The sequence below is a fragment of the Lactuca virosa genome, chromosome 5 (assembly GCF_052849685.1).
Source record: "Lactuca virosa cultivar CGN04683 chromosome 5, Lactuca_virosa_CGN04683_v6, whole genome shotgun sequence".
Classification (NCBI taxonomy): domain Eukaryota; kingdom Viridiplantae; phylum Streptophyta; class Magnoliopsida; order Asterales; family Asteraceae; genus Lactuca; species Lactuca virosa.
In genome coordinates, this window is record NC_136430.1 from 245,449,700 (window position 1) to 245,464,265 (window position 14,566).

Sequence of the window (14,566 nt, forward strand, 5' to 3'; positions counted from 1 at the left end):
AAAGGCATAACTGGTTGCCAAACGATATGCTTGGACTTTTGGGTCTACGATTCTGAAACATTTGCTATCGTAGCAAGGTATCCTAAATTTTCCTATTTTTTTCTTTAGCAAATGCTTGTATTTGGACACTCCATTAATTGGATGTGAAAATGACTTTTACATAAGGATGTTTACATGGATTAAGCACATGGGTTGTTGCTCAAATGGAGTGTGCCAAAGTCTGCAAATTACGAAAATCCTTATATGGTTTAATGCAGTCCCCTTGTGCTTGGTTTGGAAGGTTTAATACAATAGTGATAAGTTTGGTTTACAAAGTAGCTCATATCATCATTTCTGTCACACCCCAAAACCGGAACGAAGGAAACGTTCGGGGGTGGAGGACGTCATGTACAGTATCATAACAATGCAAAGTAATAAATAAGCAACAACATCATCCATTACATTAATAGTATAATTTCATACAAGTGTGTTCTTTAATAGTAATAAGACACCAAAAATGAATAATCAAAATAAAAGACGAGTCTTGAACATGCTCCGTCTTCTCAAAACCTGGTCATCGGTACCTGTCTACTGGTGACCTGAGAATATAAGTTATTTTGAAAGCGTAGATCAGCATTTAAGCTGGTGAGTTCATAAGTATTTAGTGTCAAAGTTTGTATAAGTTTGATGAAAATGTTTGTGAATGTTCAATGTAAATGTTTGTATATGTTTGAAAAACTCCTAGAAAATCCTATATTCTCTACTAGTATAAAAAGTAGTCTTCTACCAAGACCCAACTGTTTTGTATGTTTGTTTCTCTGTAAAAGTGGAAGCTTTTCCCAAATATGACTATCGTTACCAGAATATAGTTTTATATTACCCTTTATGTGAGAAGATCACAATTTGAATATAATGGGAAAAATGTATGTGTACTGCAGTATTATTTGTATTAACTACTGAAGTAATAACTACCTTAAAACCAATGGTTTAATTAAGGCAAAATGTGATAAGATTGTTACCATACTAAACCGACTAAAACACGACGATGAAAGACGTCGGAAGAAATGACATTTGGCACTCGTAGACTTGCAAGTCCCACTGTAGCGAACAGCAAGGTGTAGGATAGTCAATCCAGTATAGATCTATACGCAAACTCACGCTCTCCCTCCAGGAGATTCTGGTTACAAAACGTGACATAACGAAATGGTCGATGTGTCATGAAGTAGTATCTCACATTATGTTATCTCTGAATCTTGTTATAGTATACTTGTTATAGTAATAGTATTCTATGTATAGTATTCTCTGTATAGTATCCTTTGTATAGTATTCTCTGTTATAGTATTCTCTGTTATAGTGTTCTCTGTTATAGTGTTCTCTGTTATAGTATTCTCTTTTATAGTATTCTCTGTTATAGTATTTGTATATGATAGTATTCTCCTAAACTATACCTATTATAGTTTACTAGTAATTTCTGTAGTTTGAAAGAAGGAAGGTATGCCTTTGCTACCCAAAGGTACTGAACTGATTGATAGTACTTTTATATCTACATATGTATACATAATATATAATTGATATTTAAACGACATTCGGACAAATAACCGATACTTTCAGGCCACATCCAAACAAGGAAAAGGAAATTAAGCGAGTTATCAGTCCTAAGTCCTTTAAACATTACTTATATAACTATACATATATAAACATGCATTTGACAATATATAAGTTTAAAAAGAAGTTTTGTAAAACATTTGAAGAGTTTAATAATAAATATTGATGACTTGATGTCAATCTATAAAACGATTTAAAAGCAGTTTGATTGATAATACAGTTTGAAAGTATAAGAAATCATTTGTTTGAAACACAGTTTGAAGTATATGAAATCCTTTGTTTGAAACATAGTTATAAATCACATGTGATTGATTATATAACTAACATGTTTTCTACTTGTATCCCCCCCCCCCATAAAAGCATTTAAAATCATTTAAAAGATAGATTAAGGGGTATGAACTCACCTGTAGTGAGTGATACGGAAGTATGTTTGGAAATAGGATGTAGAGTGTCAGGTGAAACCTTGAGCACACATAAAGATCCTAATAAACATATAATGACATGTATGTGTATTTGATTAGTGTATAAGCAACTAATTATAAGGGATAACACCCTAATAGACTAAACTCCTAGATTGAAGGGATACAATCACATGTGATTGCATAACTAGGGTGTATGGCCACCCTAAAGAGTTTACGGTCCAAATGACATGACCAAGTGAGTTTATGGTCAAAATGGTATGACCATAAGAGTTTACGGTCTAATGACCTTACGGTCCTATGGGTTCACGGTCCCATGTGTTTACGGTCCTATGACCTTACGGTCATAAGGTTTACGGTCTAATGACCTTACGGTCATGGAGTTCACGGTCTAAGGAGATTCAACCGTAAACTCATCAAATCTTGCACAAATGATGGTTTTCAAGGTGATTAACTAGCGATTCTAGTATATAACAAGCTAAGGGTAGTGTACTTACTTATTAGAAGTTTGTAAGGGTGATTAGGATCCAAGAACACTAGTGTGCGTTCTTGGTGTTCTTGGTGAAATGAAGAACACTTGAAGATCTATCAAAATGAAGAGATTTCATGGATGAAATCATGTATAATCACTAGATAAAGAGATGTAACAACAAATCAAAGGAAATAATTCTTACATTTTTGGAAGATCAAGATGAAGATCTTATGATACTTGAGAGTTTTCGAGATTTTTGGCTTGGAAAGGAAAGAAATGATCAAAATGATCATGAATTATGTATATATAGGGATTTTACGGTCACCATGACCGTAAGCTCTAAGCTTCCTGACCGTAAACTCCTTTTGAGGAGGTTTACGGTTTGCTGGGTGGTTTGGAACCTTAACTGATAAATCCAAACACTGATTCCTTTGATGCACTAGGCTCAGAATGCTCAAACAGACTCTAAACAGTGCTAAAAGTTAGCAGAAACGAGTCTGACTTAGATTGAAGTGAATGGTTTGTACAAGATAGAAATTTCGGGTTGTCAAAATTTCATATTCTTTAATTTGTCAACTTCTAGATGCATTTTAATAGTGGTATATATTGATGATATAGTGATTACTGGGAATGGTGAAACTTAAATTGAGAGCCTGATTTCAAACAAAGAACCTAAGCCCATTAAAATATTTTTTTGGGATTTTAGATCTCTCATACTCATATAGGAATTTGTTTATCCTAACGAAAATATTTCTTGTGTATATTGAATGACTCTTGTTTGATTGAAACAAACCCTTATGAGTCTCCTAAGATTCCAAATATGAAGTTGAAAGTAGAAGATGAAGATCTTCTTGAGAATCCAAAAAGTATAGATGAATTATGGGAAAACTAAACTATCTAACGATTACACAACCAAACATTGCTTTCTGGATACCTAAAGGGTGCTCCGGGTCATGGCATCTTAATCTGGAATCATGGTCATCATGTGATCAAAGGGTTCATATATGCCAACTATAATAGAGATCTACAAGGAGGCAGTCTACTACGTGTTGTTGCATGTTTGTTGGAAAAAATATTGTTCCATGGAAGAGTAAGAAAAAAAAAAGTGTTTCGAGGTCAAATGTAGAACCCGAATACAATGTTATATCCAAGAACATTTGCGAACATATATGGTCTAATATAGTTGTGTAATCTATTAAGTAAGGTTTACTTAATCCAAACAGATGCACATATTGTGTGATAATGACACTACTACATCAGAAAACAATCATGTGCTTCATAAAAGTACTAAATAAATTGAAGTGGATTGTAATTTCACTTGTGAAAAGCCGAGAGACGGTACCATCATAATTGAGATGGTACCATCATAATTCCCCATGTTCGAACCAGAAGCCAACTAGTTGTTGTCTTCACCAAAACGTTATTTAGTTATCAGGTCTCTACTATTTCTAACAAGGTGGACATGATTAACATATATGTTCTAGCTTGAGGAAGAGTATTCGAATGTATAAATTATATTTTTAGTCCATGGCTCGTAGAGTTGTGCTACATTTAGAACTTCAATCTCCATGTATATATATTTATTTCTCTCATTCATTTATACACATTCAATATAATTCCAAATTTCAATATTGTCATTGATCTTAAAGATAACAATAACATCGACAAATGGATTAATTCTTTTTCTTACTTTTGATTTTGAGTTCATCGCCATCCCCGTTGCAAAATTGAAGAAATTAGGAGTTCAAGCAAGGGCGGTTCTATTTAACCTAAAATAGGCAGGGGTGCCATGAATTTTTCCATGTTGGTTGTCACATATAGAAAAGTCATGTCAATCATATATAACAACCGAAAAATAAAGGTTAATCAGGTAAATAGTCACTATCGAAAGAAAAACAAAAAACCGGGTAAATTGATGTTTTTGTGTCAATAAAAAGGGGTTGAGAAAAAAAATTGACAAATATATATCTTCTTTTTTATATAAATAAAAATGTATGCTGAATCATTCATATATCTTTGTGAAATTATACGCAAGAATAAAAGCATAACGATCGATTACTTCGTTTATTATATTCTTTCGTTAAGATTAAGATTAAGATTAAAATATTTGATACCAAAATATTTTTATCACAATACACGATAAAAAGAAGTTTAATAAACCTGCATAAAACATGCATCACATTGTAAGCAATATATAAACTGATATTCTAATGTTTTCGTCATACAAGCTGTATTCCTTTAGAAAAAAGAGAGAATATAGAGAAAAAAGAAACAAAAGTATTTTTACCATGTCATTATTAAAATAAAAAAAAATTAACAAATTACTTTATATTTTTCTATATTTTGTCCTGAAAACAATTTGAACAAGGTCAGCTTTCTCGTTTTCAAAGTTGAGCGGTACCATTTTCATGCACCTATAGATCGTCTGCTCCGATGAATCCTCTCTCCGCCGCCTAACGGCCTGAGCTCTCTCCGGCCACCACCGTGTTACTCGTATTTCTTTATTCAGCGTTATCTCCAGTTCAAGTTGTCATCCAGGAGTTCTTCCAGTAGCATTTGCATGTGTATGTGCTTGTCATGCAGCAAGCTTTCAGTGCATGTGAGTTCAGTTTATCTATTTCATCAACAGTTCTCTAGAAACACATTTGCTTAATTATATAATTGCTATCTTCATGCCTTTGTGTAATCACTTCGATTCAACTTGCCCTCCCAATCTCCCATTTATGACTAAATGTATCATATCGTACAAAGTGACGTCTCTGCTGTTGATTCGCTTGTAATTCTCGTATTATTCGTGGATGTATGTGTAATGTATCCTTTCGTATTTGGTTTTGAACCTGAAATTTGAGGAGGAAATCTTCGAAACAATATCTGTTATTTGTTATGAGTAGCTACAAGCCTACAAATGTTAATTGCTTGAAGGCAGACGTAGGTGAAAGTTTTTGTTGTAATTAATTTCTAGGTTTTTGACTACGAATGGATGGAAATGGTAAAAGCTCGAAAACAGGGGAGATCAGCATGACGGAGAACAAAAGCGGCGAAGTGGTCGTACCAATTTCCGGCGAAGAGAAATATGTGAAACGCGCTACTTTTGGAGTAACGAGAGATGCAAAACCAGGAGCAGTTAATGAGTCACCTCATAGAAAATCTGTGGATTCATATGTTATTTCAAGCCCTAACAGCAATTCGCCCAAAACCCCTAATTCTGAAACGTTATCCAGGCGAAGAACCATAGCAAGATCGATCAAATCCAAGCCCAAATCAAGGTTTGGTGAACAACCTTTAATTGATCCCAATATGCTCGATGATATGCCTGAACCAGTTGGCCAGAGCTCAAACTCGTCCATGAGGATATCTGCTCGATCCTCTTCTAGAATAGCAGGCAATACTACTGCTTCTCCAACCGGTACATCATCAAAAGAAACAACAAGAACTTCATCCATAACTCCAAAAACTCCATTAATGGCATCGCCTAAAGGTGCAGGGGCAGATAAAGATGATGATGAGGATGAAGAAATCTACAAGAAGGTTAAAATACGAAGGCAATTAAAGCTCAAGAGGGTGAAGACGAAAGTACTACTTCAATGGGTACTACTGCTATTGCTTGTGGGTTGTTTAATTGCTAGCTTAATGATTCCCAAATTGAAAAATTACAAGATATGGAGCGTGGAGTTATGGAAATGGTTTGTGCTTATAATAGTGAAGATTTGTGGTATGTTAGTCATCAATTGGCTGATGCAATTCGTAGTATTGCTGATAGAACTGAATTTCTTGTTGAGGAACAAGGTGTTATACTTTGTTCATGGATTAAAGAAGAGTGTTCATGTATGCCTTTGGTTGATTGGAGTTCTTACTACATGGATATGGTTGTTCAATGGCCATCATGTTAAAAGATCAAAAACTGCCACTAGGGTTTTGGATTTCTTGACATGGACTATCGTTTCCTTACTCGTTGGTTCAGTCTTGTGGCTTCTCAAGACTTTATTGATAAAGATTTTAGCAACAAATTTCCACGTCAGCAATTTCTTTGATAAAATCCAAGAATCAATCTTTCTTCAGTATGTTATCCTTACCCTTTCAGGGCCTCCGATTATGGAATCATTAGAAAATGTCGGGGGGAGTAATAGTAAAAGTCAACTTAGTTTGAGTGTGAAGAAGAAGAATGGGAAAGATTCAAAGACAAAAAAAGGAGTGATAGATGTAAGTAAGCTTTATCAAATGAAGCGTGAAAAAGTGTCTGCATGGACTATGAAGATGTTGGTTGACACAATATCAAATTCAGGGCTCTCAACTTTCTCTGGTGAACTTGAAGAAAGTGCTTATTATAATGGAGATGATTCACGTGAATCTGTAGACAAAGAGATTACTAATGAGATGGAAGCAATTGCAGCTGCATATCATATCTTTAGAAATGTTGCTCAACCTGGTTCTGAGTAAGAACATCTATATTATTTTTGAAGTTTGAAGTTTGAACACATTCTTATTTATTCATACATGTTATATGTCTATGTAGATACATTGAAGATATTGATCTAAGGAGATTCATGATCAGGGAAGAGGTGGACATTGTGTTTCCAATGATTGATGTAGCTGAAAAGGGGAAAATTGATAGAAAAACTTTAACAGATTGGGTGGTGAAAGTTTTCAATGGGAGAAAAGCTTTAGCATATGCTTTAGATGACACGAAAACAGCTGTAGATGAATTAAACAAGCTTATTACAGCAATCTTAATTGTTGTAACCATAATTGTGTGGCTTCTTTTGACAGAGATTGCTTCCACCAAAGTACTTGTCTTCCTCTCTTCACAGCTTGTTGTAGCTGCTTTTATATTTGGGAACACTTGCAAGACTGTTTTTGAAGCCATTGTGTTTGTTTTCATGATGCATCCGTTTGATGTTGGGGATCGTTGTGTTATTGATGGTGTTCAGGTATAAAATATTCTCTAAATTTTGTATCTTAATGAGATTGCTATAATTACGTATGATGTTATTTGTGATAGATGGTTGTTGAAGAGATGAATATCTTAAATACGGTGTTCTTGAGATATGATAATGAGAAGATATATTATCCAAATTCGGTTTTGGCTACAAAGCCCATTAGCAATTTCTATAGAAGCCCAGATATGGGGGATAAGGTGGAATTTTCTATCGATTTTGCAACACCCTTTGAGAAGATCGGGATATTAAAAGACATGATAAAAATGTAAGTTGATATAGAGTGTAATGTCTAAATAAAAAACCAGATTAAAAGTAGAATGCTAGAAATAGTAACATAAATTCATTTATTTGTGTATTATATAGTATCCTATTTTTGTTTTATGGTCAGATATTTGGAGAAGAACCCTCAATTATGGCACCCCAATCACCTTTTTATTGTGAATGAGATTCAAAATGTGAACATGATAAAAGTGGCCCTCAGTATCAATCATACAATGAACTTTCAAGACTATGGTGAAAAAAGTAAGCGTAGAAGTGAACTGGTTTTAGAGTTGAAGAAAATGTTTGAAGAGCTCAAGATCAAATGCAATCTTCTTCCACAAGAAGTTCATCTGAGGAATCTGGAAGCACCAACTTATTAAGCGTGTATATGATTTGTTAAGGTACAAATATTTGTTATAAATTTGTATACTTGGGTAAAGTCTATTATGATCTCACATGGCTTCAATTATTTATCTTACATATTCTTTTAATAAATTTGTATACTTGTGAAATGTATTTATGATCTTGTATAACTTGAGTAAAGTTTGAAATTTTGCATTGGGGATATTAAATGAGAATTAAGTTTATTTAATTTTCCAAGAGAGTTTTCTAGAATTATACTGATTTGTGATAAATTAAAGAATATATATTGTTCTTATTTGTGTTATGATGGATATTGTAAATCATCAAAGAAGCATCGTATACCCGATCCTTGGGATCCAATGCATGTGACACAAGAACAAGAACTCGAGCTCCAATGGGCTTTGTCATCCACAGTGTCCTCAGCGATTTACAAGGCACCAAATCATCTCTTGTTTCTCACAAGATAAATGTGATCGATGTCATAAACAAATAACGTCTCGTTTTCCTCATCATGTTTGTATCATATGCTATTAAGAATTACGATTCTTATATGAAGAGCCCGAGTGGACCTCCACTTCATGCACTCATTAGCACAAGCAATTGATCATGATATCTTAGGGGCGTGCAGAACTTAACCGGTCCAATTACGACCGACCGAATGGATTGGATATCCAATTACAATTGGATTTGATCGGTTTTGAAATTTCAAAATCTAATTGGTTCGGATCGGTTCTTGGATCATCATAAAAATCCAATAGATAACTCAACTGAACCGATCCATTGTTCATCCAACCGGATATCCAATATTAATCTAATAAATATCCAATTACATTCCAATATTATTATCCAATTGATTTCAGAGAAATTACAAATATAGCCAATTCTTTTAATGATTTTACATGTTTGAACATTGGTTGTTGAAGTTGAAGACTTGAAGTATCGTTTGTTAGTCTTATTTAGTGTAATTGTGTGTGGTTTTAGTTTTAATTATCATAATTATAAATTATTTTATTGGATGGAAAATGGATTAGAATTGGGTGGATAATAGATAAACAATATGATATATTCAATAGATAAAACCGATCCAATCCAAATATCCAGTTGAATTGATTCGGTTCGATTGCATATAACAAATTAGATTGGAGTGGTTGACAAAATTCAACATCCAATGGATAATTGGATTGAATTGGTTCCATCAAAATCTATTGGATTAAAATCGATGAACACTCGTATGATTTCTCATGGATCTCGGCTACACTGGTTCCAAACCCAACACTTATTTAATGATTCATGACTTTAAAATTCATTGTGATATGTAAGGTATCCACGTCCCTTATAAGGTAATGTAAAGTTGTCTTTCTCGGTCGATTGTGATCAGGGATCCCTTCTCATATTGAATGGGTTAGAGATCCATGATCACACATCGACTGGGAAAGAGAGCTAAGCAATGTCTTATAAGGGGTGTGGACCTTTCTGATCATAACGTGTTTTAAAGTCATAAGGGCAAAAAATCATATGAGAACTCTACAATTAAGCATGCCCGGGGTAGAGTAATTTCAGGATGGGTGACCCTCCTAGGATGTTTTCGTGTCGGACGGCCCAAAGCTCATGATATTATGGTATGTGCTGTCCGAATATGAAAATTTGCAGATATTCTGACACCCCCAATAATGTCATCATTTAGGAAATTATTGATAGTCCATCCCGTAAAATGAATACAAGGAAACCTCTCTTGAAAGGGGATGGGTCTCTGTCCATATGCATATTTTTAGTTTACTTGCGGTTTGATTAATGCAATTGTCATTTTATATGATTTTCTTGCACAAAGTTTCGATTTTATAGGGCTTGGTTTGGGTAAAATCAGTTTAGTTTCTTGTCACTTTCATTTTTTTTTTTTTTGGAAACGGCAAATGATTAAACGGAAGCCTACTTGCATATTTCAACGAGCACCCCGGGTTCGAGCTCCTTTATAGGGCAAACCCAGCCCCCATAGGGGTTTTCAGGGAAAATTTCTTGTCACTTTCATTTATTTTGCACTTAACATCATTGAAGTATCATTTTTTCACAAGATCAAAATTTTCCATTAAAATTTTTCCCATAAACATCATCAACCAAACAGGATTGTATTTAATAACGTTCATGGACAATTTGAACTTAACTGTCAAGAACACGTTGCATTAAACATCATCTTTTCCCATTAACCACCATTACATAACACGTTTTCAAAATTCAACCAACACCTACATCATACCAACTACAAAAGTGATCGTTTTCCATATATTCTATCTTACTTGTTAGAATGATTAAAAGGGGTTAGATATGAAAACAATCTTCCAAATCATCACTTTAAACTCCATGCTCTCCACTTTAGCTTGTGGAGATTGTTCATGAAGTAAAGTAAACAAGGCATGACCTTCTTCGAACTTGGGCACATTTCTAGGTCAAACCACCCAATGAAGTTGTAATCTGTTCTTATTGTTGGGCTTGGCCATTTCATTTCTTCCACAATAGCACAACACCATAGCTTCTTCTTGGTGAGAGTTTCTTTCACAGAGAGTAATGGATCGTGGGGAAGAAGAATATATGAAATAATTTAGTCATATATAGGGCTTTCATTAGGATATGAGGGAAATGACTATCATATGCCCTCATATAAGATGCACGTTTTAACGATAACAACACAAAGTGGAAAGAAAAAAAATTGAACTTGAAGTACATAACAAACACAAGGACCATTTCTGTAATTTAAAATTTATTTAAAAAAAAAGGCCACAGGATTAGATTAGTCATTGGAGAAATTATTTAATTAATGGTTAAAGTTAATAGAAAAATAATGTGACAATAATCTTGATAACTTTTTTTGTCCTGTTTATTCAAAATGCGTACGTAATCACATCATTTGACAAATACAGCTCGACTTTCTCAAGTCTACAAATTAGACATAAAGAAAACACAATAACCATCCTACACAGTTGATACATAACATAGTAATATATACCATACCTTGCAAACAGTTTAACGTTGTTTTTTGTTATGTTTTGTTCATATATAACTACTATTTATGATTGTATTCAAATTGAGTATCGTTCTTCCCACCAACGCACTACACATTCCCTACCACCACTACATGTTCTAGAAATGACATTGTATGCTTACAACATACCATGAATAATTTGAAGGAAAAAAAATGGAGATTTACATTTTACAAGATGCAATGAGAAATATGGGATTGATTATTACTATTATTATTATTATTATGGTTGTTGATTTTACCTTGATGGTAATTTTTCATTTTTTTTTTCTGTGTAAGCTAAAAATCTGAATGGTACAAACAAACTAAGGTTGAATGAGTTAGAGGAGAACGACATAAAGGGCATTCCGGCTTTTCATTACACCATTCCATTATGCAATTCCTACATAAATAATTAATTAATTAAAAACATCAATCAACATTTAAAAAAAAAAATAGTGAAATTAAGAAAGATCTGGGTGTTATAAATAAATACCAGCAAAAGACATGTCCACAAGGAGTTGCAGTTGGATTTTGGCGATTACTAAGGCAAAGTGTACATTTGCTAATCACACTTGATCCAGTCTGCTATCAAAAAAGTATTTTAATTTTTAACCATATCATATCAGTGAAAAAACATTCCTACTTTTTGCATTTAACCATTTTTTAATATTTCTACATAACCTTTGATTAATAAAATTCAGAAGAGTTAGAGTACCTCAGAGGTTGTCAAGGAGTCCGATACTTTCTCAGTGTCCCCAGTGATCAAATTTCCTTCTTCATTTAAAACAGGTAAACCTCTCCCTGAAAAATAAAACAAAAAATAATATAATAAGTTTGTAATGATATATTATTATTAAAATTGATATAAAAAAATAGAAAAACGAAAACCTGCAGATGCTTGATGAAGGCTTAAAGATGTCTGCTGAACAGAAGATGTGATGGATGTTAAGTTGCTACGCCTCAATCCTTCAGCAGCAATAATACACAACTGAACCAATAGAAACATGCCCAATATTTGATATCTGCATGTTATAGAATTCAAGAATATTAATATTTGAAAAAAAAAATTAATTTTTATTTTAGAGAATATTAAGATATACCTGGGTCTTTGATTCATGGGCTTCCCAATAAAAACATATCGAATGCCTGCTGCACGCTTTGATATATGATAATATAAACCTGCAATAAATATATAATCAAATTGCTTAGTAGATTGTAAAAATAATAACCATTGTAAAAAAAATAATAAACTATTGGTTCCATAAAGATACTCACCTTCAAAATAGAAGAACATAAGGTTAGCACGAAGAAGCAGCTGCAAAAATTCACGGGCTAATGGAAGCACCTGCCAAAAATAGCAACCTAATTTTATTCATTTGTTTATTATAAGTTATTATAACATCATATACTTTCATTTCATTCTATTTTTTTAGTGCATATATATATATATATATATATATATATATATATATATATATATATATATATATATATATATATATAGGGAAATGACATACTACAGGCCATCTCTGAACTGTGTGCAACCAAAGGCCAGTAATTTTGTGTTTGAATCTTGAGAGAGGTGAAATTGAAACTATTGGTGAAGGAGAAGAAGAGAGTTGACTTGCAGATGGTTGACCATGGATGCTTCTAGAAGCATCCCCATGGATATCATCAGACAGTGATTCTGACTCAGTCAAGGCAATGCTACGTGAAGCAATTCTAGAGCTGTTATGCAAGCAAATTACATGGTTGATAAGAATTGTCTTTTCTTTTTTTCTTTTTAAATAATAATAATAATAATAAAAGAACAGAATGATTTGTAAGAAAGAAAATGAACCTGACTCTTTCAGCAATGTAGGGAACTGCACTCTGATAGACAATGAAAAGGGCACGTCTTGCTGGTGTTGGAGGAAGCCCATGTAATCCTGCAACCTGAAAGGATAAACATGTTCAGCTTCATGTTAACAGAAGAATCTTTCGATGATGAATTAGCTCCATACAAATACTAATCATCTTCATAAATATATCAATTCATGACAACAAGGCATGTATAGAGCAAAAAAAATAATCAATTTACCTGTGTGACATCACAATATTCCTCTCCCAATGTTTGTTGCCCTGCCCCTGTTGTTAAAACATAATAAAGCATCTGCCCCAAAAGCTTTGTCTGCAAAACGATATACCACCAAAGTTAAAACTAACTCCGCTTATTCTTCCACCAGTGTGTAAATAGGGCATCAAAGAAGTGAATCGCATCCATACTTAAAATGACAATGTATGATGCTTTGAAAAGAAGGAAAACTGTTTGTGAATTTAGGCAATTTGATATGTGATCCAATCGAAGGGCAACTGCTATATAACATAATAAATATAGCCCTAACTTTGAAGAAACTACACGTATTAAAGTTCAAAAAAGGCAACAGACCTCATTCTGATACGATATAGCTGCCCTTGTACCTAAAATAACATCAAAATAAAAAGTTAGAGAGAAGGTGAAATGCATATCACAATCAACCTAAAGTCTAAACGCACACGTAGTTAGAGGGAAAGCCCTAAATTTTGAGATAAGATAGAGACCGAATAAGTGGCGAAAGGCGTCACGACAGGCCTCGTAGACGAAAGAAGCATACTGGTCATCCTTCTGCGCCGCTCTCATTATCTCCGGCTGAGCCGCCAGCGAGAACCGCCGGCGTACGGAGTTGGAAGTACTGGTTGGGGTGGTAGCTGGACCGGCATCTTCTCTACCACTGCTCGTCTCGGGACTTCCGGCACCGGAGGACTCCCCGACTTCGATTCCCATTTTTATTTAATCTATCTCACCCGAAGGGAGTTTTGCTTCCCATTTATAATTTTATTTTATTTCATCTACTGGTTTTATGTGTGCTCACGTTAATCAATAAAATCTCGACTCTCGAGTCTCGAGTATGCTCAATTGCTCATAGCTGTGTAGAAACCCGAAATTCGTCCGAAGCTAAAAATACTAAAAATAAATAAAATACAATTATGTTAAAACTTACAGGATTGTCAAATTTTGGATTTTAGATAGGATATTTTTTGTTTTTTGAGATCATCGTAAGATAAATCGGATTGTAATATCCTAACAAAATTAATTAAAACATAAAAAATATATATATTTTCATTCATATTTTAACCATCCGGTGAGAGATTGTTGGGTGTGAAGATTGATCAAATGTGTTTGAGCATCCGAATGGAACATCTAGATATTGAATGGAGCATCTATATATTCAATGGAGCATCTAGAATTCACCGGAGCATCTAGAAATTCAATTGAGCATTTGGAATTTGTATGGAACATCTGACAGATGACTGGAGTAACAGAAGAAGCATCATACACACGATATGCCACCAAGGTGCGCCACATTGTGGTCATGATGCGTCATCTTGATGATCCTAACAAGTTTCTAAGGTGTTGTTTGTTTTTTCTAAAAAACCACTTTTGACCATTTATTGTTGCGCCGCGCAGCACTTGCCCCATCACAGCTGTTTGTTTTTC

The 14,566-nt window shown here is 33.9% G+C and overlaps 2 protein-coding genes across 3 annotated transcripts; one reads left to right on the forward strand and one right to left on the reverse strand.

Moving 5' to 3' along the window:
• The first annotated feature begins 4,796 nt into the window (after positions 1–4,796).
• LOC145111684 (mechanosensitive ion channel protein 10-like) lies at positions 4,797–8,189 on the forward strand. 2 transcript variants are annotated; one of them, XM_079047943.1, is made up of 5 exons: positions 4,798–5,074; positions 5,438–6,908; positions 6,989–7,403; positions 7,475–7,677; positions 7,801–8,189. In XM_079047943.1, exons 2-5 carry the CDS (start codon positions 5,452–5,454, stop codon positions 8,051–8,053), a joined length of 2,328 nt encoding a protein of 775 aa, XP_078904069.1. In that variant the 5' UTR covers positions 4,798–5,074; positions 5,438–5,451; the 3' UTR covers positions 8,054–8,189. The 2 variants fall into 2 exon arrangements, with proteins under 2 accessions (XP_078904070.1, XP_078904069.1); XM_079047944.1 differs by having other exon boundaries at positions 4,797–6,908.
• Positions 8,190–11,040: 2,851 nt separating this feature from the next.
• Positions 11,041–13,995, reverse strand: PEX10 (peroxin 10). The gene is made up of 11 exons (XM_079047945.1): positions 13,630–13,995; positions 13,478–13,509; positions 13,130–13,219; positions 12,890–12,984; positions 12,567–12,777; positions 12,325–12,394; positions 12,150–12,228; positions 11,938–12,071; positions 11,765–11,850; positions 11,543–11,631; positions 11,041–11,449 (listed from the first exon to the last, which is right to left on the reverse strand). Exons 1-11 carry the CDS (start codon positions 13,850–13,852, stop codon positions 11,347–11,349), a joined length of 1,212 nt encoding a protein of 403 aa, XP_078904071.1. The 5' UTR covers positions 13,853–13,995; the 3' UTR covers positions 11,041–11,346.
• Between the last annotated feature and the right edge of the window lie 571 nt (positions 13,996–14,566).